Here is an 18,124-nt window from a genome sequence, read left to right on the forward strand (position 1 = left end):
TGATTGTACATTCACTAAGAAAAGTCAGCCGAAACCTCAACGTCAATATGGAGTCAACATACAAGGTGTAAGTAAAAACATATGTAAGTAAGTTAGAAATTGTGCTATTAATGCACCAACACGTCTCGTAAAATTAATTATGTTTTTGTTTGTTTAGCTTTTGGAAATTGTAGAAAACATTTTCCTTCATAAGTTCCAGCTAGGCAGGCCAACGTGAGTTAGCTAATTAATTTGCTATCTATCATACAGTAGCCGTACAATATTGACTGTAGCACATATAAAGCACCCACAAACTACCGGTGGCTGAAAACACAATCATCGCAGGATGAATGAATTTCCAGCCAAGGGCAGTCCATTTAAAAATAATTTCTTCCTCCTTTGCCCTGCAAGTGTACTCGTCAGACGTCATGATACATCATCAGAAGTGTCCACTTAATTTGAGCGCTGAGGGGCGAGGGTGTGTCTTAAGTGTTGGAATGCAGCCAGAGAAGAGGGTGCCATTTGGGACGATAACTGTGTCGGCGTTAGACGGGCATGTCGTAATGCGTCACCTCTGGTCTCCTAGGTGACTGTGCTCCGATTGGAGTGACAGGCTTTGGCGTGGGTATCACCTGCTCCGGCTCCAGTGGCTTCTCCGAGAGCACCATGGCAACGATGAGACGCCAGCGCCCGCTATCCTCCTCTGTGGAAGGAGAGAGTGGGACCGAACCACTGCTTTTAGGTAAATACTGTATAAAGGGCAAATGACTACATGGAGTTATTAGGAGGAAAGTGGAGAGGGTACTGCATAGGCCTGGGAATTGCTAGGGACCTCACGATACCATATTATCACCATACTGAGGGACCTCACGATACCATATCACCACCATACTGAGGGACCTCACAATACCATATTATCACCATACTGAGGGACCTCACGATACCATATCACCACCATACTGAGGGACCTCACAATACCATATTATCACCATACTGAGGGACCTCACGATACCATATTATCACCATACTGAGGGACCTCATGATACCATATCACCATACTGAGGGACCTCACGATACCATATTATCACCATACTGAGGGACCTCATGATACCATATCACCATACTGAGGGACCTCACGATACCATATTATCACCATACTGAGGGACCTCACGATACCATATCACCATACTGAGGGACCTCACGATACCATATTATCACCATACTGAGGGACCTCACGATACCATATCACCATACTGAGGGACCTCACGATACCATATCACCATACTGAGGGACCTCACGATACCATATTACAATCATACTGAGGCACCTCACGATACCATATCACCATACTGAGGCACCTCACGATACCATATCACCATACTGAGGGACCTCATGATACCATATTACCACCATACTGAGGGACCTCACGATACCATATTACCACCATACTGAGGGACCTCACGATACCATATCACCATACTGAGGCACCTCACGATACCATATCACCATACTGAGGGACCTCATGATACCATATCACCACCATACTGAGGCACCTCACGATACCATATCACCATACTGAGGCACCTCACGATACCATATCACCACCATACTGAGGCACCTCACGAGGCACCTACCATATCACCACCATACTGAGGCACCTCACGATACCATATCACCACCATACTGAGGCACCTCACGATACCATATCACCATACTGAGGCACCTCACGATACCATATCACCACCATACTGAGGGGCACCTCACGATACCATATCACCACCATACTGAGGCACCTCACGATACCATATCACCACCATACTGAGGCACCTCACGATACCATATCACCACCATACTGAGGCACCTCACGATACCATATCACCACCATACTGAGGCACCTCACGATACCATATCACCATACTGAGGCACCTCACGATACCATATCACCATACTGAGGCACCTCACGATACCATATCACCACCATACTGAGGCACCTCACGATACCATATCACCACCATACTGAGGCACCTCACGGCACCATATCACCACCATACGATACCATATCACCACCATACTGAGGCACCTCACGATACCATATCACCACCATACTGAGGCACCTCACGATACCCTCATATCACCACCATACTGAGGCACCTCACGATACCATATCACCATACTGAGGCACCTCACGATACCATACTTAGGTGTCGATATGATATGTATTGCGATTCGATACTGCGTTTTTTTTCCTCCGATTTGATGTTCCAGACATAGCGCTCACCAGAGGGCGATGAGAACATGAGTTTTGATCAGTCAGGGAAATATAAAAGTGGCGATGGAAAACGAGCTATAGGATGAAAAACACCAGAGTTTTGGCACAGGTACAGCCAACTAGCGCTAGCTAACGCTACCTAGCAAAAAAAGGTTAATGTAACCATATAATAAACTATATTGCGATATGTATCTATTGATTTTTTTTTTCTCCATCACTAGTAAGGTTTAGTGCAATGTGCTGCTCGTAGATTGATGTGCACAGGAAAATTGCTAGTAGGTAGATAAGTAAAGGGAGATGAGAAAAGTGAATTGAATGGAAAAGGAAATTAAGCAGTAATTAAGCATGTGTCATTTCTACTGTAGTTTAACGGAAGTATAAAACTTATCCAGGTGTTCCTTATCAACGTAAAGTGTTTGGTCGGTTTCCTGGTCATGTGAAGAAGAGACTCCAGGTGGTGTTGTCATAGGAGCACAGTCCAGACAGGAAGACCAGAATGCATCAGGAACACCAACAATTGGAATTAATGGGTGTGACTTGATGAAGTACAGCTACGGTGAGATTTACCATAGAACTAAAAGAAGAGTTTGGACGTACGTTTTGAAGCCATCGCTGTGGTGATAGCTAGCTAGCCTCCCTGACAGTGGCTATCTAGAGGTAAGACCGCAATGTGCAGATAACGGCTGGACAATAAGGACAAGCTTTTCATTTGAAAATACCACATTTAGGGTGCAATGGCATTTAGCAGGACAAATCTGCTTGGTTATATTTTATATAAAGGTATTTTTGACTAAAATGAAAACGTGTCACTTTCACTTGGTTGGAGTAATAACATGTTCAACTACTTAAGACATTGTCTCATAAGTTGTGCCTTTAGATTTCGAGAACTAAGGAAGAATTTCTCTTCTCTCATGGACCCCAAACCCTGGCCTGGTCTGCTTGGTCTTCTATAAACCCCAAACCCCGGCCTGGTCTGCTTGGTCTAGTTCTCAAGCATTCCCGGAAGTCTTGCGATGTTGCGCATGTGGCGATATCCAACTCAGACTCATCATCTGGCTTCAAAACGTAAATCCTAACTCTTGCGGGAGTTCAATGGTAAATCTCATCCGTAGCTGTATTCTATGTAGTCATAACCGGAATTTATGGAAACAACAGGAAGAAAGGTCCAATTGGATTTTCATTTGGCTAAACTATTCTCAATGCAATGTTTTTATTATTACATTGATTGATGAAACCATAACATTTATACAGATTATTAGCTGCTTCTTAACACAAGGTCATTACTAAATCTAAATTCAATGTGGCTAAATGCATTTGGTAAATGAGCCATGTTAGGAGGAAAAACATGAACTAGGTCCTACTTGTATGTTTTCTACAGAAATGTCAGTGTCTTGAAAACCCTAGGTTTTTCAAGGAATGATCATTCATTCAAATATTGTTTTGAAATTGTAACAATATAATTTTGTTATGCAATAAATGGCTATTTCTGTTACATGCACATTTGTATTTCTGGAGTGGAATGAGCTTATCTAATCAGTGTGCAAATGATACTGTAGTTGTGGTTTAGTTACCCCATGAGTCAATGTCAGAGGAGAAGAGAAAATAACTATTAACTACTACATGCACACACACACAGATTGTGTAATTGCTATCATTACACAGCCAACCTTTGTTTTCACATTACCCATCCCCATCATTCCACCCCTCACAGCCAACATGACCCAGTTTCTCACACTGTAGCTGCATGAGAGTCGAGGTTCCAGTACCCGTACGGTTAACTGTGCCAAAGGAGAAGTGCATAACCAGTCTAAAGTCCATCAAAAGCTGCTCCGCATACAGATCAGAGGGATTTCACAACATAGCAGACTGCTACGTTAAACCAAGATGGTGATTATGTCTGGAACATACACGCTGGGGATCATATGTCTGGTCCTTCTGATTGTTCTGTTGGCCTGCATCATGTACCATCCACTGAAGAAATACTTTCAGGACTGGAACGATTTGAGGCCAATCCCTGGAGTGGATGGAGCTTATCCAATCATTGGGAATGCACTTCTGTTCAGCACTAATGCAGGAGGTAAGATCCTCACCTCTGAGCTGTATTTAGGTTAGGCTATCTAATATTTCCCAAGTAACAAATGCAATAGCAGTACTTTTTCTTTTTTGGTAGATTTCTTCAACCAGATTATTGAAGGCACTAAGGAGTTCAGACATTTACCATTGCTGAAGGTTTGGGTTGGACCCCTGCCATTGGTGGTCTTGTTTCATGCAGAGACTGTGGAGGTAATCACCACACTGCTGGGACTTTTTTACTACCTGTATTACTGCTGACGCTGACTGGATAATCATCAGATACAGTCAGAGATATAGCACATTACCTATCCATTGAGCATAACTTTAATGTTTAAACTTAATTCGGATCCCCATTAGCTGACGTCATGACGACAGCTAGTCTTCCAATCTTTTGTTAATTCTGGTCTGTTTTTCTGGATCTGTTTTCATTTCATTTGTTCTCTTCCAAGGGGATTCTGCACAGTTCCAAACACATAGACAAGGCATATTTCTATAGGTTTATGCAGCCTTGGCTTGGGACTGGCCTGCTCACCAGGTAGGTCATTTTCCTCTTCCTTCCTTCTCCCATCATCAAAAACAGTATTGGGCCTGAGGACTTTAAACTGATGACATAAATATCGCTGTCGATTTAAGGCAGCCCTCTGCACCCCTCTGATTCAGTGTTGGTTGCATCCCAAATGGCACCCTATTCCCATTATAGTTGAATTATAGTCACAAATTATAAATAAATAATTTTTGTTATATCCAATTGGTAGTTAGTCTTGTTCCATCGCTGCAACTCCCAAACTGTCTCAGGAGAGGCGAAGGTCAAGAGCCATGAGAGCCAAACACGATCCTGCCAAGCCTCACTGCTTCTTCACACACTGCTCGCTTAACCCACAACCCAGCCGCACCAATGTGTCAGAGGAAACACCATCTAGCTGGCAACTGAAGGCAGCGTACATGCGCCAGCCTGCCACAAGGAGTCGCTAGAGCGTGATGGGACAAGGACATTCCAGCCGGCCAAATCCTCCCCTAAGCCGGACGACACTGGGCCAATTGTGCACCACTTCATTGGTCTCCTGGTCATGGCCGGCTGCGACACATCGAACCCGGATCTGTAGTGTCGCCTCTAGCACTGCGATGCAGTGCCTTAGACCGCTGCACCACTCGGCAGGCCATAGTGCACTACTTTTAACCAGGGCCAATAGGGCTGTATAAAGAATATGGCTGTATAAACAATTGGGCTGTATAAACAATTGGGCTGTATAAACAATTGGGCTGTATAAAGAATAGGGCTGTATAAAGAATAGGGCTGTATAAACAATTGGGCTGTATAAAGAATAGGGTGTCATTTGGGAAATACTCGAGGTAATTCTCTGTCCTGCCTCTAACAGCACAGGGGTAAGTGATTTTCTCTCTGTCCTGACTCTAACAGCACAGGGGATAAGTGGCGTGGCAGAAGGAAGATGTTGACCCCGACATTCCATTTCTCCATCTTGGCTGAGTTTCTGGAGGTGATGAATGAGCAGGCTGAGGTTTTAACACAGAAACTGGAGAAGCAGGCTGGAGGAGATCCATTCAACTGTTTTAGCTACATCACACTCTGTGCTTTGGACATTATTTGTGGTGAGTGACTGATTTTGGAATGGCACTGTAAAAATCAACTCTCCAAATCTGTGATCAAAGTCATTTGTAATAAATGCTAATGATGACACAATGTTTCCTATTTTTTTTGTTTTTGTTTCAGAAACGGCAATGGGAAAGAACATCTACGCACAAAGTAACAGCGAGTCTGAGTACGTCCGCAGTGTGTACAAGTAAGTATTAACGTGTTAATAAACCATCATGACATAGTCTTATACACTGTCTACATCCTGTCTACATTCCTTGGTGTTTCTGTTAGATTTACTGAGCTTTCTTTACAGAATGAGTGACATCATCGGACGTCGCCAGAGAGCTCCCTGGTATTGGCCAGACTTCATCTACAGTCTGTTATGGGAGGGGAAGGACCATGACAATAGACTGAGGATCCTCCATTCATTCACTCAGAGTGTGAGTAGATCTACTGAGGCCTTTAAGGAACCTATTGTATGTCCAAGTGTTTTTGATTTGGACTGCCAAAAATGATCATGCGAACAAAATGGACATAACAATATATAACAGGTCAGAAAGGATTCCAGTCGACTGACTATCATCTGTTATATATTGTAATAATCATCTTGTTAGCATGGGTATTGGCACAGATTTATTTTGAACAAAAATGAAATATAAATGTATGGTAATAATGTTTGTGTAATCTCCAGGTGATCAAGGAGAGAGCAGAAAGCATGGAGAATGCAGGTTCTGACAGTGAATCTGACCATGGCATCAAAAGGAGAAGACTTGCCTTCCTGGACATGCTGTTAAAAGCCACTGATGAGGAGGGAAATTACTTGAGCCATAGTGATATCCAAGAGGAGGTGGACACCTTTATGTTTGAGGTAGTGTAACGAAACCCAACACCAATATGATCACACATTCAGCATGTGACTCCACTGAGGCCCTTTGCAATCGAACAACATTTCATACTGTAGGTGGGATAGTTCCTCTTTTACTTGAAATTACTTGATGTACATTAGACAACTGCACATGGGTTATGTCCCAAATGGCACCCTATTCAACACAACCCTAATGGGTCCCAAATGGCACACTTTTCAACACAACCCTAATGCGCTCTCCTGAATGATTGTGTGTTCGTAGGGCCATGACACCACAGCAGCCTCTATGAACTGGGCCCTTCACCTACTGGGATCCTACCCTGAGGTCCAGACCAAGGTCCAGGAGGAGCTCCAAGTGGTGTTTGGTAAATATACTCCTTTTCATTCATATTCCTGTTCTCTCCTCATCCCATGTGACAGTTGTATTACATATAGCCACGTATCTCTCTGTCTCACTACTACTTTACATTCATATTCCTGTTCTCTCCTTTTCGCATTTGACCATTGTATTATGAAATCCCATCCATATGTCCCTCTTTTACCCACCGAGGTTCCTCCAACCGTTCGGTCACCGTCGATGACCTGAAGAGGTTACGTTACCTTGAATGCGTCATCAAGGAGACCCTTCGCCTCTTCCCCGCCGTGCCCATGTTCGCACGCACCGTAAGCGACGACTGTCACATCAGTAGGTGGCAGCAGATTGTCCCAAAGTGCACCTTTACCTGTAAAATGGCAGCAGACTAAGATCCTCACTGTTTGAATCCATGGGTGTCATCTCCATCTCATTTGAAACGGCACATGTCAGGACTTGTATTTGTCAGCTCTGGCAGCCTGTTTTCCATTCTCTCCGCTTGCAGTAAAAGCATTTTCTGACAGTGTAAAACCAAGGCAGAAGCAGATGGATGGATTTCACTGTTAGACTAATTAGAAAATTATATGCACTTCCTGTTATCTCTGAATATAAGCATAACTGTAGTTTTAGAGGAAATACAGATTTGTCGACTCAGTGGCGAAATCACAGTGTTAGTAATCCGGTCTTCCTTCTCAGGGTGGGCAAGCATCTGTTAGTCTGAGTATGGGTACATGTCACTCTTTGCCAAAGGACTGAGCTTTGATTCCACTGTGTGACCAAGCAACATCCTTGCTTAATACAAGTCAGTGTTTTACTGCAGGTAGAAAATATTGACATAATGTTCAATGCAACTGTCAGTACAATGAGCCCACAGTTAGAAATGAATTACATTTAATTCCATGACTGATACTTAATATCCTCCCATTGCAGATGGCTTTAAAATTCCTAAAGGAGTGAATGCCCTGATCATTCCCTTTGCCCTGCACCGCGATCCACGATACTTCCCGGATCCCGAGGAGTTCCGGCCAGAGCGTTTCCTGATAGAGAACAGCACAGGACGACATCCCTACGCATACATCCCCTTCTCCGCTGGACCCAGGAACTGCATCGGTTCGCTCAGGACATATTACCATTCATATCCCTCTCTCCTCTTAATATGGGTCTAATATACAAGCCATTATATATCAAAATGATTGCAATGGTACAGACAAAGGGCAAGGACCCAGCTAAATGATTTTGACCCACAGTCTGGCTTCAGGAAGTGGAAAAGAAACTGAAAGGAGAAGCTCAATTTAGAAGCAGGGCGCTGCACCTTCCCTGATGGGTCACATTGCAATAAAGCCAACACTTATTATGAAACAGCTTCCTCACTTACCTCATTTACGCTCCCATTCCCTTTAAGAGCCCACTCTTCCTCAAGAATCAATCATCCATTTAGCGAGGAGGAGCAAAGGAGCACTGACTCTCCATCTCCTGAGAGTAGAGCCGCTGCCGCCAATCAGCCCTGTCTCCCACACACTGAATGAGACAGATTGTCTCTCTCCTCAAGATGATAGAGTGGGGGGGTAGAGAGGACCGAGAGAGTGACAAAGAGAGAGACTCACAAAAGCTGAATGAAAGGAAACAATGTTACGGTCAGATTGTTGTCTACTGTATGTCTGAATCTGTATTGCCTACTACTTACTAAAACTACAGACTGTGTACTAATACTACATACTATTTTGAACATACTGTTCAGTAAAAAAGTATGCAGTAAGCAACTCACCCATACTGAGAAGGCTTCATCTGAATGCGCAAGTGAGCTTGATTCCCGCCATTCATTCATTTTTGTAGAGCGTGTCCCCTATTTGGATTATCAGCTGTTTGAAACACCTGTGAGGGTGCAGCAAATTCTACTTGATAAAAATAGAAAATTAGTATGACATTTAAAGCATACTCAAATGTCTAAATGTCTCATACCCAAAAAGTCTACTATTTAGAACACAAGTATGGGTATTCGGAAAAGGCCTATGTCAGTGTATGGTGTCCTCACATGCATGTCTGTATGTCCTTTGTCTCCAGGCCAGCGGTTTGCCATGATGGAGGAGAAGGTGGTGCTGTCTTCGGTGTTGCGTCACTTCTCCGTGCAGGCCTGCCAGAGCCGAGAGGAGCTGAGACCTCTGGGTGACCTCATACTCCGACCAGAGAAGGGTATTTGGATTACGCTAGAGAAGAGACAATGCTAGAGAAGAGATGCTAGTCTCCCCCGGCAAACAGCTCTACTATAATACTATGGTACTTTGTCATGTCGTAATACATTGTTTGGTTGTAGCCTCTTTTTCAATCTTGTGTCTATATTATAGCAAGTGTTTTTTTAATAAATACAAATTATGTATGAAGGTTAAATTAATTTCTTTAGTTGAATAAAGTAAAACAAAGGGATTCTGGTTGGATAAATATATTTGCTAAATCAGTGTTTCTGACCTAATGATTCAGCTCCAGTGACGACCCTTAATTCAGGGCAGGTGTGGCAGAGCCCCGTTCAGCAAAAATTAAAGTGCCTGTTATTTTGGCTTTAATATGTATCACATCAGTTTGCAAACAATGTAAAAAAACATAATTGAGTTAATAAAGCCGCTTACAAACATGGTCTCTTTTTCTTTCTTGACTAAGGCAGCTCCAAAATGCAGGTGTTTCAGCCTAGCTCAGTGCTTTCTGTGGTGGTGGTGCAGCCAGTGGAAAATATGGCGCGTTGGGGTTGGTAATGTTCTCTAGTTGCGCCATGGTTGGCTCAGTGTTCTGTTACTCATGGGAACACTACGTCACAGCAAAATCTACTGGCAGAGCTCAAAAAATCAGGCCCCTTGGGTGCTGCCATATAGTTACATTAGAAGTGCCCATCCAAGAAGGCTCAAGGTGATTGGCCACAGATAAAATTGTCAAATCACGTTATATCTACCATAGCTTTGATTGGACTGTCAACATCATACATTCAATCTTAGCTAGCAAGCTAGCAGTCATCATCATGAATCAAGACGACAATCTACTGGCAAATCTTTTTTAATCCTTGTCATATGTAGAGAAATTATAGATCAAACGTATCGGTGCTCATAGGCCATTCGACAAACATTACACAAGTTGGAAATCGCAAATTCAACAATGAGTGTTTTGGAAGGAATCAGTGGCTAACTGCAAGCGTTGCAAATTAATCACTAGCCTGCTATTCAGTGGAGTGGGTGTGTGGTCTGGGTTTAAGTGCCTCTTTTCCAAGCTTAAAAGGATAGACATTCAACATTAGCCATGCTGTCAATCCAGCATGATTTCTGCCACGTTCAAAACAACTGGCAATTCGGAACTGGGAAATCTGACTTCAGTGAGTTCAGGACAACTGGGAACTCGGGGGGAACGAGCTCCGACTGGGAAAATACGTTTTCAATGGTCATCCAACTTAGAATTCCATGTCGGGAAATTGGGCTTCTTTCTAGCGCTCTGACCTAAAGATCACTGACGTCAGTGTTCCCAGTTGTCTTGAAAGCAGCGTAAATCCAGAAAATGTTAGACTTTGACAAAGTTTGATGACAATTTTGCCCACAAAGGACCGCCGCACCACCTTCCTGTTCAAAGCACAGCACAAGGTGAGCCCAATAATGTCTTGTATACTGCTGCATAAATGATGTAAAATGCCAGGGAGATATGTATACTGTAGCTAAGAAAGTCCTACTAAGTGTATGTTGTGTAGTAAGCTGCTTACATGCCCCCTTTATTTATCCTACGGTTCTGACTTGATGTACATGAAGAATACTGTAAGAACGGCCCATGTTCTGAATTCTGTCACTGTATATTTCAGAAGTGCTGAACAAATAGTTATATTGACTATGTCCGTTCAAGCTCGCTCATTAATGTATTAATGGAAATTATGAATCGCCTCTTATCTGCTCATCGTCCCTTTATGCCATAGTTTGTACATCTCAATTCACAGTAGAAACCATATTTGTTTAAGCAAGTCATCCATATCAGCTATGTTTTTTTAAAGGAGGTAAATAAGGCTGAATGAACTGTTTCGCTGCCAGACAAGGCTCCGCTGATAGCCAGGTGTAGCAGTGGTAAGGATTCACTCCATGGTGCTGAAAAGAGAGCTCTGCTGTTGGTACAGCTTTATGTAGGCCCAAACAGTTTGTGGGAACCTTTTTTCACTGTTATGGTGCAATTAATGTGTTGTGTAATGGTTTAGCTGGCATGCTTCACATTTTTTGTTTTTGAGTTTGCCCGAACCAATATTTACATGCTGTTCAGCTCTGAGATGCTGGGTATTACCTGTAATGAATTCCATCATGATGGGCTTCAGATTGGCAGCTCTGCCCTCCCTGGCTCTCTGATGCCCCATTTCCAACATAATTTGCAGGATGTCCAAGTAATAAAGAGACTGGCAGGAATCTTCCATCATTAGTTGGATTCCGGGTTGTGAATGCCTCAGGTGAGAGCTGGTCTCCTGGGAAACTGATCTGACTGAGCTGACTAATGCAAAACTCAGTATGCCCACTTCACAGTGGCCATGCACCACCAAACTTTACCACACTCTGGACACCAGAGTGAACGTTTGAGGATTGATTAGTTAATTGGAACCCATCCAAATGGATCAAAATGGCACCCTCCTGAGAAGGCTTGTTTGAAATAACGCAGATGTCCACCATGGGCCAGTATTGCACCTCATCAGCAGTGATGTAGTGGTTAAAAATAATTGTTGGGTAAACTAATCGCCGGTCACAGTGAAAAAAGCTCCCTATACTCACAAGTCATTTCCACAAGGTGGTTGAACTGCATTACAACACTGCTCATCAGCTGTTCACTCTCCTCAAGGCAACAGATAGGGTGCAAGTCAGGGTCCATATCCACAAAGCATCTTAAACTAGAAGTGCTGATCTAGGATCAGGTCCCCCCCTGTCCATGTAATCTTCCTCATTGTGATATAAAAGGCAAAAGTGATCCTAGAACAGCACTCCCACTCAGACACACTAGCCCAGTTTATACCTGATTCAAACGTGTCCTTTGCCCTGATCTTGTCCACATTCTGATTCTGCCCATCATTCTTAGACAAGTGCAGACAATCAAAAGACACATTGTGATCAGATCTCCCTGCCAACCTCCGGAGGAAGTCAGGGACTCATTGTGTCTAGATATCTTACAAGTCTAGAAAGATCTGGACAATGAAACCATTTAAATCATCATTATTTCACTCTCTAATATCATTGACCAGTGGCACCATTGACTTGATTTCTCTTTAAAAATATATATATATTTGACAGAATATCTACAAAAATAATGTGCATACAGGGAGGGACCAGGAAATCCTTTCACAATGTGGACGCAGTGGATGGATAAGAGAGACATTTTAATACCATGTGTAAATGCACTGGCTTATTATATGTGGGCACAATCAGAGTGTGGATGAGATCAGGACAAAAGACGAATGTTAGAACCAGGTATAAACAGGACTTTTGTAATCCAGGTCAAGGGCTCCAGTCTTACTCATACCCAACTGGGCATATTTGTCAATTTAACATCTATTCCACATTGGTTCAACGTAATTTCATTGAAAGGACATGGAAACATTGTTTCAACGAGTGTGTGCCCAGTGGGAAATGGACACTCCAAATCAGCAAAAGTTGAATGTGAAGAGCGGAGTCCCACAGTCAATCAATGTAATGCATTAGATTTAGTGGCTGGCTAACATAATGCCTCTTCGAGGAAGTATAAAGCTGACAACATTCCAGATCCCTTCTGGAATGGATTTCTCAAACCCTGTTGAAACAGAAGACAAGATCCATGGCCATGATGATGTTTACAGGGGCCTATTCATTACGCCTATTCTGTTGGAAAACTGTTCCTAAATAGAAGCAAACGGAACGAGGAAGGACCTGCCTGAATTTGTCCAATGGAGACTCTTGTTTTGCAGTTTGCTACCATTTGGTTGTAAAATGGTCAATAGTTTCCGTAACGAATACACCCCAGGTAGTGAAGTGATGCTCATGCAGTAAAAGGCTCTATGTTGTTGTATGGTGAAAAGCTGTTGTTTCATGACACCTCCTCTACAACATCCACTCCCCTAAATTAATGTGAGGCCCAACCGAACAACTACACAATAACATGAATAACACAATGACTAGGGTCAGGTAGTGCCTCCTGAGTGGCACAACGGTCTAAGGCACTGCATAGCAGTGTGAGAGGTGTTACTACAGACCCGGATTCATTCCTGGGCTGTGGCAAAGGAAAGTGCACAATTAGGTTAGGGGAGGGTTTGGCTGGTGGGGCTCATTGTGCCCTAGCAACTCCTTGTGGCCTGTAGGCTGACCCCGGTCGCCAGTTGAACAGTGTTTCCTCCAACACATTGGTGCTGGCGGGTGTTAAGGAGCGTGGTTAGGGGGGTCATGTTTCGGAGAACGCATGGCTCCTCTCCCGTGACTGTTGCAGCAATGAATAGGGTCAGGTGTTAGCAGTGTTGTGGTGTTCTAGGCATTAACACAACCTCAACACCGTCCCTTTGGTAAAATGAGATTTGTTCCAGACAGACTGCTGAAAGCACAGAGAAAAGAGATTGATTTAGAGTGGAACACACAGCCTGATTCTTTTGAAATGTGTTTGAAGGACAGCTCAGCTCACTGAGCCGCATGCAAACAGTCCACAACCTGTGATACTGAGTGGGTAGGGTAGATGTGCCTCCCAAATTGCACCCTATTCCCTATATAGTGCACTACTTGTAACCAGGGCCAATACATGGTGCCAATTGGGAGCAACCTCTGTGACCAAGACCCAGTGCTAGCTGCTGTCTGGTTAGGAGGTAGCCCGTCATTACCCCATTAGGAGATTACAGCAGATAACACCAGGACTTCAGTCTTCTTCATCAAACGCCTCTACATATGGTTGACACTGCACAACGAGGGGAGATCAATGCCATCCAAAACATAGAGGGAGGATGTTAAATCTCCCGAAATAACTAGCTGGAATACCTCTCTCTGTTGATTGTTCTCTTCAAGGGAGAATCCATCTTCAAACTTTTAGTTCACAGGATTTTTTTGAAATAGCAACAGCGGAGTTGTGAAAAGAATGTGTAACAGCGTTCACAGCATTATACAGGTACCTGCCAAAATAAAGTGCTTATGGTGTCCCAACACGCTATTACGACCCTTTATGTTGGTATTTCCATTATTTTGGCAGTTACCTGTACATTTCAAGTGAGGAGTGACTCAGGTTTGTGTTTTGATGAATGAACAGCTACAGATGTAGGATCTTAATTGAATCACTATTTTGTTGCTGAGAATCTTCCTGTCAGTATTGATAGTTTGTAGAGAGCGATTTCTCCAACTTTGTACAAGACAACAAAACCTGACCTTGCTGAATGAAAATTCCTTTCAGTGAATGTATGAGTAGGAAGAATGTTCAATCAGCTCTGGACCTAGTTTTGTCCCATGGAATAAATGTTATGGATCTTAATGTTTTTCCTCATAATCGTGGACTATCGGACCACCATTTTATTACGTTTGCAATTGCAACAAATAATCTGCTCAGCCCCAACCAAGGAGCATCAAAAGTCGTGCTATAAATTCTCAGGCAACACAAAGATTCCTTGATGCCCTTCCTTGATTCCTTGATGCCTACCCAAGGACGTCAGAGGACAAAAATCAGTTAACCACCTAACTGAGGAACTCAATTTAACCTTGCGCAATACCCTAGAAGCAGTTGCACCCCTAAAAACTAAAAATATTTGTCATAAGAAACTAGCTCCCTGGTAAACAGAAAATACCCGAGCTCTGAAGCAAGCTTCCAGAAAATTGGAACAGAAATGGCGCCACACCAAACTGGAAGTCTTCCGACTAGCTTGGAAAGACAGTACCGTACAGTATCGAAGAGTCCTCACTGCTGCTCGATCATCCTATTTTTCCAACTTAATTGAGGAAAATAAGAACAATCCGAAATGTATTTTTGATACTGTCGCAAAGCTAACTAAAAAGCAGCATTCCCCAAGTGAGGATGGCTTTCACTTCAGCATTAATAAATTCATGAACTTCTTTGAGGAAAATATCATGATTATTAGAAGGCAAATCAAGGACTCCTCTTTAAATCTGCGTGTTCCTTCAAAGCTCAGTTGTCTTGAGACTGCACAACTCTGCCAGGACCTAGGATTAAGAGAGACACTCAAGTGTTTTAGTACTATATCTCTTGACACAATGATGAAAATAATCATGGCCTCTAAACCTTCAAGCTGCATACTGGACCCTATTCCAACGAAACTACTGAAAGAGCTGCTTCCTGTGCTTGGCCCTCCTATGTTGAACATAATAAACGGCTCTCTATCCACCGGATGTGTACCAAACTCACTAAAAGTGGCAGTAATAAAGCCTCTCTTGAAAAAGCCAAACCTTGACCCAGAAAATATAAAAAACTATCGGCATATATCGAATCTTCCATTCCTCTCAAAGCTTTTAGAAAAGGCTGTTGCGCAGCAACTCACTGCCTTCCTGAAGACAAGCAATGTATACAAAATGCTTCAGTCTGGTTTTAGACCCCATCATAGCACTGAGACTGCACTTGTGAAGGTGGTAAATGACCTTTTAATGGCATCAGACCGAGGCTCTCATCTATCCTCGTGCTCCTAGACCTTAGTGCTGCTTTTGATACCATCGATCACCACATTCTTTTGGAGAGATTGGAAACCCAAATTGGTCTACACGGACAAGTTCTGGCCTGGTTTAGATCTTATCTGTCGGAAAGATATCAGTTTGTCTCTGTGAATGGTTTGTCCTCTGACAAATCAACTGTAAATTTCGGTGTTCCTCAAGGTTCCGTTTTTAGGACCACTATTGTTTTCACTATATATTTTACCTCTTGGGGATGTCATTCGAAAACATAATGCTAACTTTCACTGTTATGCGGATGACACACAGCTGTACATTTCAATGACACATGGTGAAGCCCCAAAATTGCCCTCGCTAGAAGCCTGTGTTTCAGACATAAGGAAATGGATGGCTGCAAACTTTCTACTTTTAAACTCGGACAAAACAGAGATGCTTGTTCTAGGTCCCAAGAAACAAAGAGATCTTCTGTTGAATCTGACAATTATTCTTGATGGTTGTACAGTTGTCTCAAATAAAACTGTGAAGGACCTCGGCGTTACTCTGGACCCTGATCTCTCTTTTGACGAACATATCAAGACTGTTTCAACGACAGCTTTTTTTCCGTCTACGTAACATTGCAAAAATCAGAAACTTTCTGTCCAAAAATGATGCAGAAAAATGTATCCATGCTGTTGTTACTTCTAGGTTAGACTACTGCAATGCTCTACTTTCCGGCTACCCGGATAAAGCACTAAATAAACTTCAGTTAATGCTAAATACGGCTGCTAGAATCCTGACTAGAACCAAATAATTTGATCATATTACTCCAATGCTAGCCACTCTACACTGGCTTCCTGTCAAGGCAAGGGCTGATTTCAAGGTTTTACTGCTAACCTACAAAGCATTACATGGGCTTGCTCCTACCTATCTTTCTGATTTGGTCCTGCTGTACATACCTACACGTACGTTACGGTCACAAGACGCAGGCCTCCTAATTGTCCCTAGAATTTCTAACAGCTGGAGGCAGGGCTTTCTCCTATAGAGCTCCATTTTTATGGAATGGTCTGCCTACCCATGTGAGAGACGCAGACTCTGTCTCAACCTTTAAGTCTTTACTGAAGACTCATCTCTTCAGTGGGTCATATGATTGAGTGTAGTCTGGCCCAGGAGTATGAAGGTGAATGGAAAGGCTCTGGAGCAACGAACCGACCTTGCTGTCTCTGCCTGGCCGGTTCCCCTCTTTCCACTGGGATTCTCTGCCTCTAACCCTATTACAGGGGCTGAGTCACTGGTTTACTGGTGCTCTTTCATGCCGTCCCTAGGAGGGGTGCATCACTTGAGTGGGTTGAGTCACTCAAATCAAATCAAATCAAATCAAATCAAATTTTATTTGTCACATACACATGGTTAGCAGATGTTAATGCGAGTGTAGCGAAATGCTTGTGCTTCTAGTTCCGACAATGCAGTAATAACGAGCAAGTAATCTAACTAACAATTCCAAAAAAACTACTGTCTTATACACAGTGTAAGGGGATAAAGAATATGTACATAAGGATATATGAATGAGTGATGGTACAGAGCAGCATAGGCAAGATACAGTAGATGATATCGAGTACAGTATATACATATGAGATAAGTATGTAAACCAAGTGGCATAGTTAAAGTGGCTAGTGATACATGTATTACATAAGGATGCAGTCGATGATATAGAGTACAGTATCAACGTATGCATATGAGATGAACAATGTAGGGTAAGTAACATTATATAAGGTAGCATTGTTTAAAGTGGCTAGTGATATATTTACATAATTTCCCATCAATTCCCATGATTAAAGTGGCTGGAGTAGAGTCAGTGTCATTGACAGTGTGTTGGCAGTAGCCACTCAATGTTAGTGGTGGCTGTTTAACAGTCTGATGGCCTTGAGATAGAAGCTGTTTTTCAGTCTCTCGGTCCCAGCTTTGATGCACCTGTACTGACCTCGCCTTCTGGATGACAGCGGGGTGAACAGGCAGTGGCTCGGGTGGTTGATGTCCTTGATGATCTTTATGGCCTTCCTGTAGCATCGGGTGGTGTAGGTGTCCTGGAGGGCAGGTAGTTTGCCCCCGGTGATGCGTTGTGCGCCCCCGCTGATGTGATCTTCCTGTCTGGGTTGGCGCCCCCCCTTGTGTTGTGCCGTGGCGGAGATCTTTGTGGGCTATACTCAGCCTTGTCTCAGGATGGTAAGTTGGTGTGGTTGAAGATATCCCTCTAGTGGTGTGGGGGCTGTGCTTTGGAAAAGTGGGTGGGGTTATATCCTTCCTGTTTGGCCCTGTCTGGGGGTGTCATCGGATGGGGCCACAGTGTCTCCTGACACCTCCTGTCTCAGCCTCCAGTATTTATGCTGCAGTACTTTATGTGTCGGGG

At 43.2% G+C, this 18,124-nt stretch overlaps 2 protein-coding genes across 5 annotated transcripts in view; both read left to right on the forward strand.

The window, feature by feature from the left end:
• The window catches only part of fam149a (family with sequence similarity 149 member A), a 25,592-nt gene extending 21,498 nt beyond the window's left edge, over window positions 1–4,094 (forward strand). For 2 of the 4 annotated variants that reach the window (XM_024428865.2, XM_024428864.2), the window contains exons 14-15: window positions 566–721; window positions 2,641–3,740. In XM_024428865.2, the coding sequence (XP_024284633.1) occupies window positions 566–721; window positions 2,641–2,717 (233 nt within the window). In that variant the 3' untranslated portion in view covers window positions 2,718–3,740. Of the gene's footprint in view, window positions 1–565; window positions 722–2,640; window positions 3,741–3,959 lie in introns of those variants that run through there. The other 2 variants (XM_024428866.2, XM_024428868.2) reach the window with 2 other exon arrangements.
• Window positions 4,038–9,761, forward strand: LOC112255983 (cytochrome P450 4V2). The gene is made up of 11 exons (XM_024428869.2): window positions 4,038–4,325; window positions 4,419–4,531; window positions 4,771–4,856; window positions 5,739–5,929; window positions 6,051–6,120; window positions 6,229–6,355; window positions 6,607–6,783; window positions 7,043–7,145; window positions 7,331–7,465; window positions 8,063–8,242; window positions 9,194–9,761. The coding sequence occupies exons 1-11, from the start codon at window positions 4,133–4,135 to the stop codon at window positions 9,355–9,357; spliced, it is 1,539 nt and encodes a 512-aa protein (XP_024284637.1). The 5' UTR covers window positions 4,038–4,132; the 3' UTR covers window positions 9,358–9,761.
• Window positions 9,762–18,124: the final 8,363 nt, after the last annotated feature.

This window comes from Oncorhynchus tshawytscha, linkage group LG08, assembly GCF_018296145.1.
Source record: "Oncorhynchus tshawytscha isolate Ot180627B linkage group LG08, Otsh_v2.0, whole genome shotgun sequence".
NCBI lineage: Eukaryota > Metazoa > Chordata > Actinopteri > Salmoniformes > Salmonidae > Oncorhynchus > Oncorhynchus tshawytscha.

What these genes read in the sequence shown, in the direction of transcription:
- LOC112255983 (XM_024428869.2), top strand. Translation starts at nt 4,133, where the DNA reads ATGGTGATTATGTCTGGAACATACACGCTGGGGATCATATGTCTGGTC. An exon ending in TACGTCCGCAGTGTGTACAA is followed by an intron (nt 6,121 to 6,228) that starts GTAAGTATTAAC and finishes CTTTCTTTACAG; the next exon opens with AATGAGTGACATCATCGGAC. An exon ending in TGGACACCTTTATGTTTGAG is followed by an intron (nt 6,784 to 7,042) that starts GTAGTGTAACGA and finishes GTGTGTTCGTAG; the next exon opens with GGCCATGACACCACAGCAGC.